Here is a 15,605-nt window from a genome sequence, read left to right as displayed (position 1 = left end):
TCTTGAAAAACAAAGTCACGTGACAGTATGACGTGTACAGTTGAATTGCAGATGAATTGATGAAAGTGAAATGTGAACCATGTGGCGAATCATTTTGCACTCCTTTTTTGTTATTCTCAAGATAAAATCTATAAATCAAAGGCAATGGTTGTGCTGTTGGTAATATTAGTACTGAATTGCTGTTGTGTGCTTCACATCTAGGCCTGTAAGTGACAAAGAATATGAAGAAAGAATGATGTTTGTTTCATGGCCGCTGAGGTCCAAAGGCATTGCATACCAGAGATGTGTTGAAGTCAACATGAAGCGGGGTTCAAATCCCATTGTTCTTTCACAATGTAGTTTATTTCAGAGTGAAATAAGATATTCGGTGAGAAAAAGTTGGAGTTTGGATGGGACTTGGAGTTTATCCAATGGGTTTTAATTAGATTGTGAAAAGCTATTTGTTTATGGCAGACAGTTGGAAGGGAGGGGTTGGGAAATTGTATTGCTTTTTGATAAGATTGCAAACACAACATGCAACTGATTAATCATGCTCAATAATGTGCATTAATAGGGTCAATTTTGAACTCATATTGCATTCATAATATGAAAGTAATATTGCCCCGCAGGCCTAAAGTTAAATGAATGGCTCACCCAAAAATGATTATCATTTACTCAATTTCATAGCATTCCAAACCTGTATTTCTCCTGCAGTAACACAAAAGAGGATGTTTCAGTGAAAGTCAATATGGTAAAATACTATTTTGGTACCCATTGACCTATATTGTATGAACAAAAACTATTTATTTTGTGTTCTGCAGAAGAAAGCCAAAGAGTTGAAAAACACGAGGGGAAGAATATGATGACCTAATATAGATTTTTGGCTGAACTGTCCCTTAAAAAGCTTGAATACACTGCATGACTTAAAATCTGAAGAGATTTTAAAACACTAGGCATCATACACTTGATGACTTTGTAAATGGCTGCAGATGAAAAACTAAGCATTGTACACTAAACGCCTGAGGATTACACACTACCAGACTTTCAAGTTGTTTTGAACACAACAAAACTCAAACAGAAGCATGCACCTCATTGCTAGATGTTCCAAAATCAGCTCAAAATACCCAGAATCAAAGTCTGAAGCCAAAAAACTGTGCCTGATATACACTGTGATTTTCAGTAAAATTGGTCAAGTCCAACTGCCCAAAATCTGTGCACTGGTTCTAACTTTTGGCAACTTAGTCCAGGGACAAAAACCTGTTCAAAAGTGGTGTAGTGTATTCCAAATATAAGTAAACAATTAGAATTATTCCCAAGGCTTCTTAACTTAATGTTGTTGTCTTTTTTGTGGAAATTACCTCTGAAAGGCACTCTCTCCATTTGAGTGCAGTTGTGCTGTTTTCTAATGCTGGGAAGATGTTGCTTTGGAATTGACTAACTTTAGCCCTGTGGTTAGTGCGTGTGGTGTGTCTTCATAAATCATGTGCTGAACACACACATGCATTGATCTCAAACTGTCCTCAAAATACTTTCCCAGCTCCACACATGGATCCAGGACAGTCCCCTTCCACACAGCCCAGAGGGTGTATCCCGGCCTCAAACAGATCTCACACCTGTCCTTGTCTACCACTCCGAAAAGCCTCACGTGGCAGCGTAGTGTGTGGATTTCACTGGCTATTTGGCATTTTTGTGCGGAGCCCTGGAGGGTTTCAGTGATTGCTACCACTCACAAAGCAATTTTTCTGAAAACAGCCAGAAGTCATTCACGTTTAAAATCTAATTTATGTGTCAATCATTCATACAATTCTGAAGGTGCATCACTGAAATAACTCCTTGTCAGTGTTGCATGTAAAATGCTTTCATTAATCATATTTTAGCCCTTAAGTAATACAAGTTCACCATTTCCGGGTTCTTTTATATGACATAATGGTTGCATTTTAATGCTTAAAAATATGTTTTGGGAGGATGTTGATGTCTTTGCCGTGAATTATTGTGATGAATGAATGCGTGTGAGACCTTTATGGTCAATATTCTTTATAGAGGCTATTTCAGCTCTAAAATCTGCTTTCATGTTTTAATGACAGTAGGAAGGCAGTGAAATGTCCCAGCGCAAGCATGGCCCCCGTCTCTTGTCACCTTCCTGCGAGGGAACATATGGCCAGAGACACTTTAGTGTGATGAAAGCAAACACAACAATGTCAATTCACATCAGACCAACAGGCTAAAGCCCAAACGCTGATGAAAACACTTTCACATAAGGAAGAAAATAGCAAGACTGTCATGTGGTGACAGATGTGTACCTTACAGGCTTGTTGAAAGTTTCACATGACGTTTTTCAGCAAATACACTCTTAAAAATAAAGGTTCCAAAAAAAGGGGTTTTCACAGTGATGCCATGGGGGGAAAAAATAACATTTTTGTGTCCCACAGAATCTTTCATTAAAACATTCTAAAAAGAACCATTTTTTTTATTACAAATTACATTTTAATCTAAAGGACCTTTTATGGAATGGAAAGGTTCCTTGAAAGTTCTTCATGGAACCATCAATGCCAATAATGAACTTTTATTTTTTCAAGAGCGTATGGTAATGCATAAGTTTCTGCATTAAATTAAGATTTTTAAGGTGTCATTCCACTTCTTGAACAAACCCAATATGCATAAGAAATACAGAAACGTCTTTCTTGATCTTTAAGGACGATTCCTCTGGTCATGTGTTTTAGTGAATTGGTGGAAGCACCGGTTTTCAAAGAGAGATGGTTGTGATAGGTAAAGTAAATAGATGTTTATCTCTTTTTTCTCATTTAGGATCAGACCTGAGGTGATTCCCTGTGTTTATGGAGGGCTTTCGTCTGAAGATGATCTTTTGAAATGCTATGGAATCTTCGTCAAGATGTTTTGTTGCTTCTTTCTGAACAGCCTTAGGACACCAGTAAAACATGCACTGGCGTGTGTGTGTGTGTGTGTGTGTGTGTGTGTGTGTGTGTGTTCAACCCTCCTATAAATGTTGCAACTTTTGATCTTAACACACACAACATCAAATGTGTGAAATTTAGTGGCTGACCATAAAGATTAAAAACACATTTGTTTTTTCTATGAAATGTGATCTGTTTCAGCCACAGACCCTTTAGAAATATTGAGTTGTGTGATTGAAACTAGACTTAAACATGAAACTAACTGGGAGCGCTTTCTTTTTTCCAGATCTCGTCTTTTCGTAATGGTCTCGCTTTGGTCGCTTTAGCACCTCTCCGTCTACAACTTCAGAACATTTCAGGGGCCGGTTGTCTAGATGACAGCACATTAAAGGCTGAATGCAGACTTCACAATGCAGATTGTCAGGAGGCAAACCTCGCTTTCATTCTCTCCAAAGCATCCATGACCCAACAGGTTTAAGCACAAAAGATGAAAGAGTACTAAGTAATGGAGGTATAAAACCCGTTCTGACACTTGTTGCAAAACTGTCAGTGCTTCAGCCAGGACTTGCTTGGTGTTCTGAGGGAAGTGATACAGGTCACTGCAAGTGCAAATGTTGTATTACAATTTAAATATGCATTAAAATGTAATTTATTCCTGTCATGGCAAAACTGAATTTTCATCATCATTACCTCAGTCTTCAGTCTCATGTGCTGATTCTAATATGCTGATTTGGTGCTCAAGAAACATTTCTTCTCATCAATGCTGAAAACAGTTGAGCTGCTTCATATTTTTGTAGAAACTGATTCATTTTTGCCTAAAAAATTGAAAGTTCAAACACTTTTTATAAATGTTTGCTGAACAAAAGCATTCATTTAAGTATATATATTTTTAAGGCACCATTTAGCAAATACAATGATGTATTTTTAGATATTTAATTAAACATTACATGAATCATTCGACTGTACTACTCTTCAAGGGCCAACTTGGGTAAGTCAAATATTTACCCACAGTGCCTCTGGCATCGAGAGTTTTTGAATACTAGTATGAATTTGACTTTCAAATATTAATTCGGATAATTGTAAATTATGTTGAACAGATTTTACCAGTCACACTAAAGTATATGGTTTATGCTTCTTAATTCGGTTTACTATAAAGCAAGGCTTATGCATAAAGGCTCATTTATGGGATTTACATGGGGCAAGTTTGTGCTGTTTCAGTTTGGTACCACCTACACTTCAGTGTTTTATTGACCCGCTGTAATCAGGCCCTTTAGACTTTCAACAAATGTCAACCCTGCCACCCCCTCATATTGACCCAAATTCCATCACTAACATTCCTGCTATTCTTTAAAGGTTTTAGTCTTGTGCAACTCTGTGTGCCAACAATTTCACCTGTGAAGAAACCACACCTGAAGAAATCTTTAAGTTGATGTTGTTCTGGTGTGATTTTCTGCCAATAAAAAGATGCAAACAACAGGTCATCTTCTCATTCTTTATTACTTTATAAAACAAAGTGCAGTTGAAGATGAACAGAACTTTTTTTTTTTTCTTTCAAAAACTTGCAAATGAACCAAGAAGAAAAGCCTAAATAACTTATAATACATAATTAACAGTTGGCATTTAGATAAAAAAAAAAATGGAAGAAACATTCTATACAGTTGCCATTATGAAGGCAATAAGATAGCCAGGCTTCTTCCTGGTAGAGGTAGATAAACAGAGAAATGGGAGGGAACATACAATAACTGACAGAGTAAAGACACGTGGAGTCAAATATGAATACGCTCCATAACCCCAGACCTCAACAATATGAGCTATGCATGAACATGAATCCAATATAGTTTATCTTTCCAGTCTGAACATCAACAAATGCAAACTTTAGTCTATAAAACGGAATCACAAATTACATTCAACCCCTTATTTTTAACATCCTTTGGATCCAGCCCAAAATATAACAAGAAATGGATGCAAAGAACAAAAAGGTAGAATGTGTGAGGATCATCTAGGATGTTTCTTTTAAGGCTAACTATGTGTTTAATTGATTATTCATTCAACATACAGTATACAAAACAGTTTCATATTAAGACTCAAGAACTAAATGACTTTAGCACAATGTAAAGTCACATCACTGAGAACGCTTCTTGCATTGACCATGCATGTTTCCAAGAGGAACTTAATGGTGGGGGAAAAAAATTCCTGATTCTCCTCAGAGACGTCAAAGTCTTTACAGTCAGTCACAAGTGTCACAGTCCACAAACCAGCAGGGGCCCAGACCACTATCTAGTGACTGAACCGGCATTGTTTAGTCCCAGACCCTCACAACCTCTTGAGCTGCTCCAGTCTGGCTTTCAGCTGCACTTGTCTTTCTCGAAGTTTCTCTCTCTTCTGTTTTAGTCTCTGGTTCTCTGTTTCCATATTTCTGATGCTTTCTTTAGCCCGCTTTAAAATCACCACCTTGGATGCTTTGTCGTTATTGGACAGTTCGGGGACGTTGTCCCGTAGCCTAAGGAAGCAGTTCTTTAACTCGTTGCGCCTCTGCCTCTCCATCACGTTGTGAGTCCTCCGTCTCTCCTCCTCGTCCTCAGTGTCCGCCCCCTGTCGGGAAGCCAGACTGCGAGAGCGTCCCGTACTCTGAGCGCTTCGGTGGTAGTCTCCGGACCCTCGGGAGCGTTTGAGAGGGGGCGCGGAACAAGGGGAGGGCGGGGGCGGAGGAGAGGCGGGCCGTGGGGCGGCGTAGTTGTGCTGTTGTTGGATTTCAAAGTGACAGCGCTTCAGAGCACGCTGCTGCTCACGCCGACCGTCCTCCAACTGCTGCTGGTGTTGCGACCGTGTCAGCGTGCTCGACCGCCGGACGGTCACAACGTCTATCTCCTCCTCTGTGGAGCACAAACATAGCGGCACAACAGTTAAAACGGTGTTCGAGCAAACTTAAAATCCAGTTTTAAGAAACTAACTTCCATCATAGCAAAATAAACTTGGTAAATAAATCAAAAGACTCACCAGAATCGCTTGTAGATGATTCTCCTCCAGTGGACAGAGAGCCATAGTCAGACGTGGACTCGATCTGCTCCTGGATGTCCAGCGGTAAATCCTCGCTCTCCAGAGCCTGACAGGCGAGCGCCACATCGTGGCAGTCCAGCGTAGAGCCGGCGATCTCGGCAAAAATCTCAGTGTTAATATCGGAGAGCAAGGGACTTGTGGAGAGCACCGCGGAGAGTTTATCCTCGTTCGGTTTGTCGCTTTGCCACAAGCAGTCCTCCGAGAGCGGATCCGAATACGCTGCTGAAGCGCTGCCGGTAAAGTTCCAGTCCAGTTGGAGAAAGTCGCTGTCGTCTATTAAAAGTTCAGATACTAACTCCAGCTGATCCACCGTGGATAAACTCTTTGCGAGGCCGGCTTTCATCGGAGGGGACTGAGGCGGCGTGGGGATGGACTGCAAGTCCTTCATGAGACTCAGGCAAAACTCGTCGTCAAACAGCAGCGGCTCGGAGTCGCAGAACCAATCGTGCGATGGAGAACAAGCCTGCAACATCTTCGCGGAACCTGTTAGAAAAACGCACGAGAAGTTAATCCTTTAAAATGAGAGAAAGCGTGCATCCAACAGTGAGCGTCCACCCGGCTTTCAGCTATCAAGTAAACGCTGGTTGTGTCTAAACGGCCTGCGAAGTGTTGTTCTCATGCACTGCCGATTGTAAAGTTTCCCGGCTCGCGCGTTCATTTTTATTCATGTTTACAATGGTGGCTCCACCCAAGTGGGCGTGGCTAGTCTGCCCGTGCAGTGATGTCACTGAACAGCTGGAAAGGTCCAGCACGGGGGGTTGTTCCACTCCAAATGTCTCACATTAAAAAAAAGTTATATATCATACATTTGACTTTTCGAACGCTAATAAGAAAACGAGCTAAAACATGTTTGTCATAAAGGATTTGCAATTCATGTAAAACTATTTTGTCTGCTTATATCATTCATATCACAAGCGTGAATATCTTCAAATGCTTCTTTTCTACATTCCTGTGGCATAAATTAAAGTGTTTACTACTAAAACAAGTTTTTAAGTTTTGCTACGTTGAAAAACCGGCTTAAAAAGTTTTTTTTTGAACAATGTTCATATCTGCAGGAATGATCAAACTCTTAAAATAGTATTATTTAAAGAGAACGGCGTGTGTGTGTGTGTGTGTATAATGAATGAAAATAATTGTGCATTTTATAATTGCGCATTAAATAGCGGATCAAAAGTAATCCATAAAGCTTTGTTGATGCAACTTTCCAACACGCTTTTACTAATTGCTCTACGAGTAATGCACTGCAAAAGTAAGCGAGAGGTTCACGTTGTAATACTATACGGAGGAAACGCCGGTAGACAGACCACACGCACGAAAGCACACAAAAAAGTCACGTCTTACCTTTTTTTCCCCCAGACACTATGGCGAATAAAATCGATGGAAACCGTGGGTTAATCTAAAACAACTGTTTATAAAATTATTTAAAAAAACCCGCAGACCCTCCTTGCGGCATGTCAGAGCCCACGCGGACAGAAACTGGCGGTGGGTGTGGCGACGCATGGCGACCATTTAATTTTAAAGGGCGATGTACGGCCGTAATCCCTCCGCGTCAGCAAACTCGCGCCAAAACCTTTTCGAGAAATGTTGAATGAAAACTCTCATAGTGATTATGCCTAATTATAGTGTGTAGCTTGATATTCAATAAAATCCTTCACGGAAAAGCGGCTGAATAGCCGCGGAGGAATGAGGGGAGTATAGGTCGGATCTAGTGTGCTGGCGGAGCGCTCTTGCACTCAATGAACCGTGCAATTCCAAGAAAAAGAAGGGGGTTGTAACACACACGTGTGCTAGTGTTCACAAATGCCGGGTTTGCATGCCATAGCGATAGTAGTGCGTACAAAAAAAGAGAAAGAACGCTGCGATCACGTTGTGCTGTGGTCTGTTTTGGCGGGTAATATATAGTGTTCTCAAACAGACACTCCTTACAGCAGATCTCGCGCGACTTAAGAGATAGAAATATTAACTTTGGAGTGACTAAAAGGCATATGAGGAAGATTGGTTACGTAACAAAAGAATCGCATCCGGCTCAACACGTGCAGAGGTAACCCCTCCTTCTGAGGTGGCGGGAATGATTTATGAGTCTCCCGCGAATTCAACACATGGGCGGAATCCTGCATTCCCTACAACCACTGACCTCAGAGTGCAACAAAGGGAAAAATTATTCTCATACTCGTTCATTGTACACTGTGATATGCTCTACGTCTTCTTAAACTGTTCAAACAACATTTATTATCCATAATTGGTATGTATGCAGTTTTCATGATCTCAGATTCGAGAGACAATATGAGAGTTTCGCCCTTTTAACATCTCATTCAAGTGCAACTTGATTTTCAGGGCTTTGCAACACACTAACGATCTTTAAAACAGTACCCTATTTAATGCAATTGAAAGTATAAATTAAATGTATAGGCTATACCTAAAATATATAGGTTCAAAATTGAAAAGCAACCATTTTGATTGACTTTGAATGCAATGATAATTCAGGATACATAACGCATTAAGTAAATGAGCTAAGAAGTAAATCACACTGCTGGCCAGTGACTCAAATGGACAGAACTGTGTGGATTTTGAATGTCCTATAAATGTTGCCACCTAGAGACCATTGAATGAGGCTAGTGTACCTATAGTGAACTCCAGATAGACAGCATTAGGACATCGCTCAGTTCACTTCCCTTCTCAGCAGCCGGCCCCTTATAATCTAACCTTTCTATATTTAATCTAGACCTTTAGTGTATCGTTCACACTTTGATCAAGAGTGCTTTTAATAATTGTGTATATTCCACTAATGAAATGAATATTGCACAATGGACACAGAAAGGAGAGAGCAGTGCTCAGTAAATGTAGCATTAGTAATAAATCAATGCACGTAACACTCAACAGCCATATCAGGTGTGTACACACTAAGTCCTCATCCCAAAATACACTACTCAACGTTTAAAAAATAAAAGTTTAACTTTAGACTGTAGGTGATTCTGTCATATGCCAGATTTGTCTGGGATAGACCTTCTAGAGAAAGTTTGTCGTTTGACCAGCTTTCATGCGGTTTGTTGTGGCAATGTGTGGTTGGGAGGCATTTTTTAGTCAAAGACCGTTTAAATGTCTTGCATCACTCATTCATATTGCTTCTAGCTATCTCTAAAATAGCTTCCATATGTTGTCCAGCTACATATTTTAGACCTGGAATGTAAATGGCTTGTGTTCATTCAACAAAGAATCCCATTGTTTTTGTGGATTGCCTCATCGGCAGCAAAGCTTCAAGAAATGTTGCAATTTTAAAGCCATGGCATTTACACCGTTCTAATGAGGTTTATTTTTTCTCTTATCAGGACTGTATAAAAAGAGAACATGTCTAGACAGACATCCAAAGATAAGCATAAGGTTTTCAAAGACCACGTTCACACACTGTCATCTTGTTAACAAGTCCACTGTCCCTTAGGGCAGGGCTGCCCAACCCTGTTCCTGGCGATCAACTGTCCTGCAAAGTTTAGCTCCAACTCTAATCAAACACACCTGAAGCAACTAATTAAGGTCTTCTAATTAAAGGCAGGTGTGTTTGATTAGAGTTGGAGCTAAACTTTGCAGGACAGTCGATCGCCAGGATTCCAGGAACGGGGTTGGGCATCCCTGCCTTATTAGAGAATGAGTAGAATGTATTTTTTTTCTGAATGAATGCTAGAAATAGGAAGTAAGCCATTCTGACTTCAGCCCTTCTTGCTTCTTGTGAACTTTAACCTTGCTGATTCAGCTCAAGTTAGCTTGACTCAGGACGGACAGAAGATTTCCGTGCCCAGTTTGACCACAAGGTGTTGAAAGTGAGGTTTACAATGGCATATTGTGGTTTTGCTGTTCCCCCTGATAATATTGTCATCTTCAGCGAGGGCCGCCAGTGCAAGAAGATAACAAGGCACCACCTAACACTGTTCTCTGCAGGCAATCAAGCATTGCAACACAAGCGGCCACAGCTTTCCTTAGAAGCGCTTGGTGTGTGGGGGGGGAGGGGACGTGTCAGGGGGAGGTTTGCCTGTAAAAACGGTGATAGTGACAGTTTTGAACTGTAAAAAGGCTGCTCCTCAGGGGTCCTAGTGAACATCACCACTGATGCTCTGGCATATCTGGAATAGCAGACTGTAACTGATTCCTCACTGGAAATGGCCAATTCACCAGAACCAGATAGAATCCTCTTCCTGTGAGACTCTTGCTGAGTTACCTTCATCCTTCTTTAGCTGGTTAACAACTTCTTTTGCATCAAAGAAAGTGTGAGAAGCATTTGAACTGGCCTCATGCACACAGAAATGCTCGAACTTACAGAAAACTTGGGAAATAAGAGTGTAAGTTAATCATTTCACCATCTAGGTCAGAGAGCAGGGTATGCATTTGCCTTTTCTTTTTTTTTTTTTTGCTGTTTTTCAGTACACTGATGCATGAAAAAATGGTCATACATATTAGCATAAAATTGTATTCAAATAGGCACTTTACTATATGTTTAGATACATCAACATTAATTAATGCATTAGGCATGATTAACTAACAGGTAATAATAAGCATGAATGAATATTTTAGGCATTTGTGACCCTGGGGTCGCTGGGGTATATTTATGGCAATAGCCAAAAATACATTGTATGGGTCAAAATTATTGATTTTTCTTTTATGCCAAAAATCATTAGGACATTAAGATCATGTTCCATGAAGATATTTTGTAAATTTCTTACTGTAAATATATCAGAACTTCATTTTTTATTAGTAATATGCATTGCTAAGAACTTAATTTGGACAACTTTAAAGACCATTTTCTCAGTATTTTGATTATTATTATAATTTTTTTTGCACCCTCAAATTCCAGATTTTCAAATAGTTGCATCTCGGCCATATAGTGTCCAATCCTAACAAACCATATATCAATGTAAAGCTTATTTATTCAGCTTTCAGATGATCTCGGAAAATTGGTTTATATTTATTTGCTGTTTATCATTAATATAAATATAATATAAAATATATATAATATAAAAAAATGCATATAATGTAAAATATATAAATGTATATGTAAATATTTTCAAAATATATACTGAATATGTGTATTTATATACAGTCATAGCCAAAAATATCGCCACCCTTGGTAAATATGATCAAAGAAGGCTGTGAAAATTAATTTGCATTGTTAATCTTGTTGATCTTTTATTTTAAAAATACCTTTCATTGGATAATAAGAATTTAAAATTCATTATGAAATAAATGTTTTTCTCTAATACACATTGACCACAATTAACGGCACCCTTTTATTCAATACTTTTTGAAACCTCCATTTGCCAGTTTAACAGCTCTAAATTTTCTCCTATAATGCCTGATGAGGTTAGAAAAAACCTTCATCCAGAATCACTCCAGACCCTTTAGATTCCCAGCTCCATGACGGTGCTTCTTCTCTTCAGTTCACCTCACTCATTTTCTACAGGGTTCAGGTCAGAGGACTGGAATGGCCAGCAGAAGCTTGGTTTTGTGCTCAGTGACCCATTTTTGTGTTGTTTTTGAGGTTTGTGTTTGGATTATTGTCCGGTCAGAAGATCCAAACATGGTCCATTATAAGATTTCTAACAGAGTCAGTCACTTATTGATTTTTTTACATGTTGGTATTTGATAGAATCCATGATGTCATGTGTCTAAACAAGATGTCCAGGACCTCCAGCAGAAATATAGGCCCACAACATCAAAAATGCAGCAGTATTTCATTGTACACATGGGGTACTTTTTATCCCTGTGTTCACCAAACCCATCTTGAGTGTTTGCTGCTTAAAAGCTAATTTTTTAGTTTCATCTGACCAGAAGCCAGTCCCATTTGAAGTTCCAGTCGTGTCTGATAACTGAATATGCTGGAGTTTGTTTTTGGATGAGCTAGGAGAATTTTTCTTGAAACCCTCCCAAACAACATGTGGTGATGTAGGTGCTGTTTGACTATTTTTTTTAAAAGGTTTTCTGACCCCGAGACTCAACTATTTTCTGCAGTTCTCCAGCTGTGGTCCTTGGAGAGTCTTTAGCCACTCAAACTCTCCTTCTCACGTGCATTAGGACGATATAGACTCATGTCCTCTTCCAGGCAGTTTCCTAACATTTTCTGTTGATTGGAAATTCTTAATTAATGCCCTGATGGTGGAAATGGTCATTTTCACTGCTCTAGCTCTTTTCTTAAAGCCACTTCACTAATTTGTGAAGCTCAATTATCTTTTGCTGCACATCAGAAATATAATCTTAGTTTTTTTCTCATTGTGATGGATGATTAAGGGAATTTGGACTTTGTTTTCCCTCCTATTTATATTTCTGTGAAACAGGAAGCCACGGCTGGATAATTTCATGTTCATAATCACCCTGGAGTGCTCAGAATTGTGAATATGAATGGGAATATACTTCAGAGATATTTTACTCATAAGAATTTCTAAGGGTACCAATAATTGTGTCCAATGTGTATTTGAGAAAAACATTTATTTCATAATGAGATTTTCCCCCATTTTCAGTTGTTTTAGTTCAATGAAAGGTTAGATTTTTTTGTGATTTAAAAAAAAAAAAAAAAAAAGATCAAAAGGATTAATAATGCAGGTTTATATTAAGCGCCTTCTTTGATCATATTTAGGGTGCCAATAATTCTGACCACAACCGTACATGTTAATATTTTCAAAAATATATACTGAATGTGTGTATTTATATATACATAATAAACAAACACAGTACACATACATATATTATGTAAACAAAAACTTTATTTTGGATGCGATTAATCGCTATTACATTCGGCATCACTAACTAATAACTAACAATAAGCTAAATTTTACTCAGAATTTATATTTAATCGTTTAGTTGTCTTGGTTTGTATTTATATATTAAAATATATGCATTTGACAGAAGAATTAATCCAAAGTCACTTACTTTGCATTTTATCAGTTCATGTTTTTCTTGCTTAATGTTCATTTACAAAAATACTAAAGTAAACATGTTTTCGTATATATAGAAAAGAACATGAACTTACTAAATGCTGTAAAAGTATTCTTCATTCTTAGTTGATGTTAACTATTAATATACTACTATACATACTATAAAAACAATATTTCATACTTTAAAAGTCACAGTTTAATTTAATCTCAGATGTTATTAGTGCTAGGTTGAGTAAAACTGAAAGTGTTCATTGATAAGTTTCAAAGAAGCGGCCACTCTTTACTGTTATACTCTGCCCTGACACATGACAGGTTTCATTTCTGCTTTTGATGCTGTCAATGTGACCGCATACCACCAACAGTTCAACTTTATGGGGCCCCTCAAGTGGGGAAGAATCAGCCAGTACAACAGATATGAACGTTACTTTTGCAATGCATACTTTTTTTGACATATATAAATTGACATTTTCCTTGCTCTAGGACACTTTATACTTGGATGTTATGCAATGTGAACAGGTATGTCAAAAAACAAATCAGTGTGAAGTTGCTGTTGTAAAGCAGTTTTGCTTTTAAATGAAAAAAAAAAAATTTTTTAGTTCAGAAATATATATATTTGGTTTTATGCAAAATTAGGATTTCTAAGCATGGCTGAATTAATTTAAAATATATATTCTAATATATATATATATATATATATATATATATATATATAATATATATATATATATATATATATATATATGGGTAGTTGACGTATCAATTTGTCCTATGCTGTGACGAAAAAAATTAAAAAAACAAAACAAAAAAACTAATATTGAAGATAAACCTCTCTCATGCTGTTTGTAACTCTAAGAATTCAGATACATTTTTCTCATGTTATTTGTATGTTATGTTTTTCCTACATTTTTGCTGTCACACCATAGGACACAGTCCATTTTTATTAGTCAACTACTAGGGGTGGGGTGTGACCAGACACTTATCCCACGAGACTAGACAAGATTTTTATTTTTTTTTTGTTAAATCCTCAGTAATTAAATATATAGGGGAAAATAGTATTTTATTCAACTAAAAAAAACACAAAATGCAGATGTAGGTGCATTTTAAAATCAGCTTGTACTTTATGAAATTAAACTTCTATTTTAATGAATTATATGCAGTAATAAACATGTAAACTAGAGCTGCACGACTGCAGATCAGGATTCTGGGGAAAAATTTTTGAAAACTAAACAAAATAACGTGATTTACTAGTGGTTCTGACTAAATGTTCATTGCTTAAGTCTTTTAAAAAATATACATTCATTTGAACAAAATAATAAAAATAAAAAAATTAAATGGAGTCAGAATCTCCTGAATGAATGATTCACATTGGAAGCGTGATGATGGCCGACCCTCTGATTCATTAACATGGACAGCGAGTAAACATGCTTCTCTCGATCCAATGACACTCGCGATGTTAAACAGACATAATAGACATAGCTGAATCGTTGTCATTCAGGAATAAGATCGCGTGGGTGTTTGAAGCAAGATAGCATTTTTTTAATGACTAATGGTGCAGCTCTAATGTAAAAAACACTGCAAAATGTTTGGCCAGGATTCACACGTTTTCACGTTCTCGCGAGACACATCTGATCTCGCGAGATCTCGTGCCACGAGATCTCGTCACTTCCCTATCAACTACCCATATATATATATATATATATATATATATATATATATATATATATATACACACATACATTTTAAACACAAAAATTGTAAACTAAGTCTGACCATGTAGAAAACTATGGAGAGAGCTGTGTACCATAGTTTAGGGTTAGTGGTTTGTTCAAATCATTAACCCTAAATATGAACAACATTGCCTTAGCAACCACCAATCATCACATCATGCCAAATATGTGTCATAAAATAAACCAAAAGTTAAACACACACACACAGACACAGAGAGAGAGAGAATCTAACAGAAATAAATCAGATCTCACAATCAATCAATGATTTGTTTGGAAACACATGAGCACCAACATGAGCGGTTCCTTGTGGAAACATTTTGAATGCAAAATGTCACACACACACACATCCATCCAGTAAGACGATGATCAGAAGAACAGAAGGAGCTCAGTGTTCCAATGAAAAACAGATGCATGCACACGTCGCACACGTCTCTATAAGAAACATCTGGTTTTTTTTTAGCAGGGAGTCTCCCCATCTGACAGTGTCCTAATGCAACAATGTTCCAATCTGTAGGCATATGTGTGCGGCAGACAGTCCAAACCAAGGTCATCCCGGCTACAGCTATTCCCACTTTAATTCCATGATAATTATAACATTCTTTCAGGGTTTAACCACATAACCTGACCATTTTTTACCAAATTAAAAATTTCAAACAGTACAGATGTCCTAACATGACCAAAGGATGAGCAACGCTGTAAAAACAAGCCTTACATGGCTCCCACGTGAGGGGAACATACAGGGGATGACCTGTTTTTCAGTTTCTTCCTTGAACTTTACACCAGTATGTTTTATAGGAACTCGGGATATAATGCCGGACTGTGTAGAGGAAAATTGGTGCAGCGAGAGGAAATATGCAGCGGGAGGGAACTCGATTTAAAGCGGAGTGAAATAAGAGAGGTAGAATGAGAGAGGGCATCAACATAGTACCTCCAAATTTAGACTATACTCAGAAAGAGCACCACAGAGTACAACCGACACTGCGAAGACACGGCAGATGCCAGAGAGCTCCTGTATC

The 15,605-nt window shown here is 38.0% G+C and overlaps 1 protein-coding gene across 1 annotated transcript; it reads right to left on the bottom strand.

The window, feature by feature from the left end:
• Positions 1-4,369: 4,369 nt before the first annotated feature.
• On the bottom strand, positions 4,370-7,438 carry LOC306844969 (myc proto-oncogene protein-like). The gene is made up of 3 exons (XM_079377437.1): positions 7,290-7,438; positions 5,889-6,431; positions 4,370-5,764 (listed from the first exon to the last, which is right to left on the bottom strand). The coding sequence occupies exons 2-3, from the start codon at positions 6,418-6,420 to the stop codon at positions 5,205-5,207; spliced, it is 1,092 nt and encodes a 363-aa protein (XP_079233563.1). The 5' UTR covers positions 6,421-6,431; positions 7,290-7,438; the 3' UTR covers positions 4,370-5,204.
• Between the last annotated feature and the right edge of the window lie 8,167 nt (positions 7,439-15,605).

The sequence above is a fragment of the Barbus barbus genome (assembly GCF_936440315.1).
Source record: "Barbus barbus genome assembly, chromosome: 25".
Classification (NCBI taxonomy): domain Eukaryota; kingdom Metazoa; phylum Chordata; class Actinopteri; order Cypriniformes; family Cyprinidae; genus Barbus; species Barbus barbus.
Note: the sequence above shows the minus strand (reverse complement) of the source record. Positions and strands in the feature narration are given on the sequence as shown.

Coding starts and splice junctions, on each gene's coding strand:
- LOC306844969 (XM_079377437.1), bottom strand. CDS start 6,420: ATGTTGCAGGCTTGTTCTCCATCGCACGATTGGTTCTGCGACTCCGAG. Junction 5,765..5,888: donor ATCATCTACAAGCGATTCTG/GTGAGTCTTTTG, acceptor TGTGCTCCACAG/AGGAGGAGATAGACGTTGTG.